Raw genomic sequence first — 7,705 nt, forward strand, 5'->3', positions numbered from 1 at the left:
AGAGAAGTGAACTTCATGTATCGAGCATATCGCATGCATTCATGCCTGAATTCCTTCTTGTTTTTGTCCTCCTACATGCAAAAGTTGAACATTGAGATAATTGCTGATATCTTTTACTAGGTCCATCTACGCATGTCGATTAAGTTGATTAGTACCTGAGAGTCTACATTACTTATCAAAACACCAGTGTTTATTCAACAGGGGGCCATTCAAATACTTAGTACTTAGTCCATGTATGCATTTCTATCAAGTTGATTAGTACTCGAGAGTCCACGTTACTACATCCAATAGGGGGTCATTCCAAAAAGACAGCTACAGATCACAGCACCAAAACATAATGCCACTATCTTCAAACCATACTTTGCAGAATTGCCTAAACCTTATTCTTGAACAAGGTTAGGATTATGTGCATATGCAATTGCCATTCATCAGTCTCCACCCTTGCAAACGTTTGAATACAGAGGTTTAAAAATCAACATTACACGTCAATGCAGCTACGACACACCAATTGGATCAGGGTGGCATGCAACGATTTAACTTACTAATATTATTAGGATTAGGTGAATGAGTACAAATACCAAGAAACTTGCTCATATGGAAACCTCTGAAACTACAAGCATTATCAAGCCCATAATTTATGGTCTCTTCTTTATTCTCATTTGAGAATGGCTCCAAAATGAGGTCCAACTGAGGCACAAAGCCTGCCTCTCTCATAGGTGTAGCTAAGTTGTTTACCTTGGCACGAATATCATCATTTTGAGGGTGGTTTTGCCCTCCAACCACAAACTCATGCACCCCATAATGCACCTTGACCCAGGCTATACCAGGCTGCTTCTTTGCATCCACAGCTTTCCTCAACTCATGCATTCTTTCCACGTCGTGCCACATGTGGGCATCAGCATAGATATTTGACATGAGCATATAACTGGCAGCATCAACTGAACCTAGTTTAAGAACTTGCTCAAAACACCGGCTCCCCATCCCCACATTGGTATATGTTTTGCAGCTAGTCAGCAAGGACATCCAAACAATAGTATCAGGAAGAACTGGCATGATTTCAAGTAAATCCTCTGCCTTTCTCAAGCATCCTGCACGACCAAGAAGGTCAATCATACAACTATAGTGCTGAACACCAGGTACCACCTTAAAGTCTTTTATCATGGAGATAAATAATTGATGGCCTTCCTCTACGAGACCTTCCTGACTACATGCAGCTAAAAGACCCGTGAAAACTCCACTATCAGGCTTCAATCCTCGGCTTAACATGTCTTGAAAACAGTGTCTAGCCAGCCTACTGTTGCCATGATGGGCGCAACCTGCAATCAGTGCTCCCCATGCCACTACATCTTGATTTGGCAGCTTGCTCAACACTCGATGTGCCTCATCCACGCTCCCGCACTTGCAGTATAGGTCAACAAGGCTGCTGCCAACAACAACATCCAACTCACTTTCACCTATAAGTATCAGATTATGAACAATTCGGCCTTGTGCTAGGGCTCCAACACTGCTACATGCTTTCAAAACGCACACATATGTTGCCGTGCTTGGATATATACCTTCATCTTGCATCTTTCCAAAATCTTTCAATGCATGAAAACCATACCCATGTTCTACATGTGCTGCAATCATAGTTGCCCATGACACAGCATCTCGATTCTGCAGTTTTTTGAGCACTCGAAATGCATCTTCCAAGTGTCCACACTTCGAATACATGTAAATGAGGGCATTCCCGACAACCAGATCTGTTTCCATTGCACTGATTAAGATCTGATCGTGTACATGCCTACCCTTTCCTAACACTTTGAGGCTACCACATGCTTTTAAGATGGAGGAAAACACAAAGGTGTTTGGCTTGATCCCCTCCTCTTTCATTTCTTGGAAAAACTCAATTGCAACAAGGTCATGCCCATGCATCACATACCCAGCAATTATGGTACCCCAATGAACAACATCTTGAGTCCCCAAAGCATCAAACAATTGTTGTGCTGTTTCTAGGCTTCCACACTTCGAATACATGTCAATAAGAGTGTTCCCAATGGCTGCATCTAACTCAAATCCGCTTTTAATAATCTGGTCATGTATCTGCCTGCTCTGGCTCGGACACCCTATGCTGCCACACGCTTGCAGGATGCACAGAAGTGTGACTCGGTTTGGCTTAATGCCTGCCCGTTGCATTTTCTCAAAAAGATCTAAAGCAAGAAAGCCGTGCCCATGTGTTGCATATCCTGCTATCAGTGCACACCACGACACATGATCTTGATTCGGTAGCCTGCTCAAGACTGCATTAGCTTCTTTTAGGCGCCCACATTTGGCATACATGTCAATAAGAGCACTCCCAATCACATTATCTGATTCCAACTCTTTTTCAATAACATGGTGGTGTATCAGACTCCCTTGTTCAACCGATCCAATGCCTCCACAAGCCTTCATAAGGCTTATAAATATCACTTTGTCCGGCTTGATATCACCCTCTTGCATCCGTGCACAAAGCTCAAGAGCAGAAAGACCATGCCCAAGTGCAGTATATCCTGCAATCATCGCACCCCATGAAACCAAATCTTTATGTGATAGTGCATTGAAAACCTTTTGTGCTTCCTGTAGTTTCTCACATTTCACGTACATGTCAATGAGGCTGCTGCAAACCACTATATTCGAATCAAGGCCTGTTACAAGAATCAGGTCATGTAGCAGCATGCCTTGCACTATGTCACCAACGAGGCCACACCCTTTCACAAGGCAAGAAAGAGCATTGGCACTAGGCTTTGAGCCCTGGCATTGCATTTGATGAAAAAGCTGAAGTGCTGAGTGACCATTCCCAAGCGCTACATAGCCAGCAATCATCGTACCCCATGAAATGTCATCTTGAACTCGTAAACTGTCAAACATGTTTTGAGCGTCTTCCATATGCCCACATTTGGTATACATATCAATCAGGGAATTCTCAAGAATTAAGTCCACTGTAACTTCACTTTGTATCAGCTCATCATGAATCCGCCTGCCCCAATTCATGGCACCTAAGAGGCTGCATGCCTTGAAAGCGCACAAAAAGATGACCTTGCTTGGTTTGATGCCCTGTTGCTGCATTTTCTCAAAAAGCTCAACAGCAGGAAGAACGAGTCCATGCTGGACATAGCCTGTTATCATAGCACCCCACGATACGACATCGCGATCCAACAATCCTTCAAAAACTTCTAATGCTTCCTCTAGGTTTCCACACTTGGCATACATGTCAATAAGTGAGTTTCCAACCATGGTATCTGCTCTTAATTCATCTTTAATAATGCATTTATGAATCAGCTTGCCTTCATGTACATCCTGTATGTTGCTACATGCTTTTAAGATGCACAAATATGTAACTTTGTCGGGTCTGATGCCATACTGGTACATCATATAAAACAAACTAAGAGCTCTTTTACCTTCTCCTAGCTTTGTGTTTGCTGTTATAAGTGCATTCCATGTGTGTATAGTTGGTTTTGGCAATTTCCAAAATACTCTGCTTGCATCTTGCAAGCTTCCACAAGAAGTAAAAAGGCGGATGAGGTGATCTCCAAGAACGACGACTGCATCAAGCCCGCTGCTGACCATGAGGGCGTACACTCTCCTGCAGGTTGCTAGATCTTTCTCTTCGATGCATCCTTGCAAAAGAGAGTAAATAATGTCTCTTGAGATGGCAAAACCACGCTTTTGTAAAATGCAAACAACTTCAAATGCCTCTTCCAACCGTTGCTCTTGGCACAATTTCTCTACAGTTCCAGGTCCGAAATCTCCATAGCACTCATCAAGTCTTTACAAATAGCCAAGATCAGCACCAGATTCAAAACAGTTACAAAAAGCTTATTGCAGGAGCCAAAAAACCTCAAAGAATACATACATGCATGCATGTCATGCATTTCTATATTTTTATTGATTTACATATTTATTTACTCATACTCATATTTATATCTATAAAAAGCTTATTGCAGAAGCCAAAAAACCTCAAAGAATACATACATACATGCATGCCATGCGTTTCTGTACTTATATTTATATCTACATATTTATATAAAAGATAAAATCTCACAAAGCAATCTGAAATAACTGAATTTTACCTGGCAGAATTGTTAACACTTGATTGAGGAAGATGGTGTGATTGTGTTTTCCCACCCCCGGGAAGACGACATGATTCTGTAATGCCATCCCCGGTTGCTTTGCACTCCATATCTCGTACCAACACAGATACTGATGAATAGTTAATGGAAATTTTCCCATGTCCCAGACTGCACAGATATCCTGATGCTCTCCAAATTTCCTACAAGCACCACAAATATTAACTCTTACGGTAAAACCTTGCAAAGATAAGAAGGCATAAACCTGCTCAATGTAACAGACCACATACCTAAACCTGCAACCTTAAGAAAAAAATTTGATATTTTGACACACACAAAACTCAAAAACAGGGCGCACATACATACATACATCCACATTGGAGTAGACCTCGCATGTCCACATTGATGCATCAAACCTGGCATTCTTACGCATATAAATACATGCATGCATACATACATACATACATAATTTTTTCATTTTACAATAACAGCATTAGTTCAATAAGACTTTGCTAAGTCCAATAAAAAGCTCAAACCAAATTTGTAGCTTGTAGCTTACATTGGGAAGCCTCATTTTTCTGCTCGGGCCTGAGACAGAAGAACGTATCCAAAAGCCATAGCTGCACAAAATGACAGCACTTGGTCTGAAAATGGCAAAGTGTCACACCGGTGCCCACACTAAGCTTCTTCTTGAGCCTATCTGAGCCAGGCAAATGCCCTAACCGTATTGTTTATCTGTTGGAAATCAACGATTTAGCCTAGCACTAGCATGGTCATGTGCACGCACTTGACATCCCCTCTCCAAACATTATGATTTCTAACGAGAAAGGCAGCCCATCAAAAAACAAGCATGCTTATGATTGTAACTATTTAGATGGCCCTTATGACTTGTTTAATGTTAAGGCATTCGGTGTCTTATTTATGTATCTATATATATAGGTATATTGTCTTATTTATGTATCTATATATATATAGGTATATTGTATCTATATCATATTTACACATATACATATATATAGATATATGTGTATATATGTCCATATGTATATATAAGATATATTCATACATCTATATATGAGTGTGTACACACACACACACACAAATATATATATATATGTACATATACACACACACATACATATATGAGTGTGTACACACACACACACATATATATATATGTACATATACACACACTTATATATATATATATATAAGTGTGTGTATATGTACATATATATATACATACATATCTATATATTCATATGTATATATATACACATATCTATATGTACATAAGTGTACACACACACATATCTATATGTACACGTACACACACACACAAGTGCCAATATATATATATATATATATATATATATATATATATATATATATATATATATATCGCGTGCGCAAGCGATGGCACTGGTGTAAGTGTGTGTGTGTGTGTGTGTGTCTCCTTGAAGTATTTTAAGATTACAAATTTTTTGTACTATCATATCATGAAAATTATCTAGCCTGAAGGTCCTCAAGAACCCATCTCTAAGTTGATCCCAAGTAGTAAAGTGGTGTGTTGGGTGTTGGCTATACCACTTGTTTGCACCTTCCTCCAAGGTGGACGAGAAAAGAACCATATATGCATCTTCTCTCTCTAGTCTTCACTTTACAAGCATTGATATGATCATATGCATCTTCCAAAGAAGTGCCCTTAAAGGTTGAGGGCCTCACACTTACCCTACTCAATAGGTTACCAATGGATCTAGTTGGTTGGCTTTCTAATCACCTTGGTTCACTAGTTGTTGTTGGCCACATTGATGTGGTTGTTGTACATTTTGTTGGGTCGGGGCTTGGGCTTGGACTTGAGGTTGGAAAGTTGGTGATAGACCACCTTGGCCTTGCCCATTTGCTGCTATGGTTGCACTTCTAGGTGTGCCACTATTACCCTCCATGACTCCTAGGAAAGAGCTTGGAGGTAGGCTTGAAGACCTCCTTCTCCTCCTCTTTCTTGGGTGAGAGGTTGGATGGGTGGGGAGGTACTTCTTGCTGCAGAGGTGTGTATCAACCACCACTCCAAATCTTCCAATTTATCTTTACCGCTTAGAAACCTCTTGCTTCACATTCATTCATGAAATTATTTTTTACCTTGACTCTCCATAAAATCGTCACATTAATCTTTACTAAAAAAGTCTTTTCTTTTTCTTTGTATCATAACATGTATTTTTTCTAATCTATAGAGTCTTTTCCTGAGGCCTTCATTTTCTCTCTATAAAAGTTGTTGTGCTTTGCAACCCTTATAGCAATGTAATTTGTGTTAGATATCAATGTCCACAGTCACTCTTTTGTAAGATTTTGTTAGTTCATGTTTTACAACCCTTATAATTTGTGTTAAATATCAATGTCTGCACTCCCTCTTTTTTGTAATGAGTTTTGCTAGCTCATGTTTTTAACGCCCCTATGAGGAGAAGTGGTTGAGTAGCTTGACACATAAGCCTAGTTTAGACACTAGCCAAATGATGGTATTAGTAGGTTTGGCAAACTACCAAACAAGCTACAAGTTTTTTTAGTAAGGCTCCCATTATGAGGTGTTAGGACCTTTATGCCACTTGGAGAATAATCCTTTTTCTCACACATAAAAAGTAGAGCAAGCCATAGACTTTAAACAAATTAAAAGCATGAACCTTACGTAAACAAATTTATACCAAAATAAATAAACATGAAGGCTTGAAAATAAGAGAGACATAGTCAACACAAGATTGGGTCCAGTCTTCCATGGATGAGTGTGGCCCGTCGTATCACCACTCATCCATATTTAATGTATTAAAGCTTGCTTTTCAAAAAGACAACTTCAAAAATAGAGCGTTAAAGCTTTTTTTTGTTTTTGAGCATACAAGCTCTTCCAAAAATACCTTGGGCTTATCAAAAGTATAAATACTAATTGGTATGTACAAATTGGTATGTACAAAGGTTTGAGGCATTAGCCTTACTAAAAGTATAAATACTAATTGGTATGTACAAAGGTTTGAGGCCTTAGCCTTCCAAAAATATAATTGCCAAAAAGATGTCACCATAATGGGTGTTCACATGTCTTCTAAGAAATCTCATTGTGGTTCAACTCATGTTTCACCTACATGACTAACAAATAGTCCACCACTCAATCATCACCTATAACAAATAATATCAGTCAGCATACATAGCCGATTAAATAAATTAATCCTGACTATATCATACTAGTGAACATAGTTGATTTAACACATTAATCCTGGAAAATGATATAAATAAAAGTTGTATTCCACACATAAAATACCCTCATTAAATATCACACATGGAATTAAATAATGGCATCACCCACATTCCCATGTGTAAGTAAGGATTGCATAGGTATCTCCACTTGATCATAGAGATTGTGACTAGCATTCCCTCTTGCTTAAGAACGGTTAGTCTTGATTGATTACGTAGATGGTATATGCAGATAAGTTTTTTGGTAAGAATGGAAAAACCTTTCTCACATCCATGTAGCATCTTCAATAGGATGATTCTTTAAAGTCACAAGATACTTAACATAAGTGTTACCTGTGCGTGTAGTGGTGGTCTCATGATCAATGATAGACTTAGGCACAAGATGT

The 7,705-nt window shown here is 39.1% G+C and overlaps 1 protein-coding gene across 5 annotated transcripts; it reads right to left on the reverse strand.

Moving 5' to 3' along the window:
• Nucleotides 1-346: 346 nt before the first annotated feature.
• LOC147630519 (pentatricopeptide repeat-containing protein At5g27110-like) lies at nucleotides 347-4,975 on the reverse strand. 5 transcript variants are annotated; one of them, XM_086810410.1, is made up of 3 exons: nucleotides 4,645-4,975; nucleotides 4,089-4,288; nucleotides 347-3,784 (listed from the first exon to the last, which is right to left on the reverse strand). In XM_086810410.1, the coding sequence occupies exons 1-3, from the start codon at nucleotides 4,657-4,659 to the stop codon at nucleotides 514-516; spliced, it is 3,486 nt and encodes a 1,161-aa protein (XP_086666536.1). In that variant the 5' UTR covers nucleotides 4,660-4,975; the 3' UTR covers nucleotides 347-513. The 5 variants fall into 5 exon arrangements, with proteins under 5 accessions (XP_086666536.1, XP_086666539.1, XP_086666538.1 ...); XM_086810413.1 differs by having other exon boundaries at nucleotides 347-3,635; nucleotides 4,645-4,926; XM_086810412.1 differs by lacking the exon at nucleotides 4,645-4,975 and adding an exon at nucleotides 4,452-4,560 and having other exon boundaries at nucleotides 347-3,635.
• Between the last annotated feature and the right edge of the window lie 2,730 nt (nucleotides 4,976-7,705).

The sequence above is a fragment of the Cibotium barometz genome, chromosome 16, assembly GCF_041138505.1.
Source record: "Cibotium barometz isolate CiBa-2024 chromosome 16, ASM4113850v1, whole genome shotgun sequence".
NCBI classification, from domain to species: Eukaryota; Viridiplantae; Streptophyta; class Polypodiopsida; order Cyatheales; family Cibotiaceae; genus Cibotium; species Cibotium barometz.

Excerpts from the sequence above, each read along its gene's own strand:
- LOC147630519 (XM_086810409.1), bottom strand. The coding sequence starts at position 4,518 with ATGCGTAAGAATGCCAGGTTTGATGCATCAATGTGGACATGCGAGGTC. Across the intron at positions 4,289-4,455 it reads AGGTCTACTCCAATGTGGAT|GAAATTTGGAGAGCATCAGG; the intron begins GTATGTATGTAT and ends TGGTGCTTGTAG. Across the intron at positions 3,785-4,088 it reads AGTGTTAACAATTCTGCCAG|ACTTGATGAGTGCTATGGAG; the intron begins GTAAAATTCAGT and ends CTATTTGTAAAG.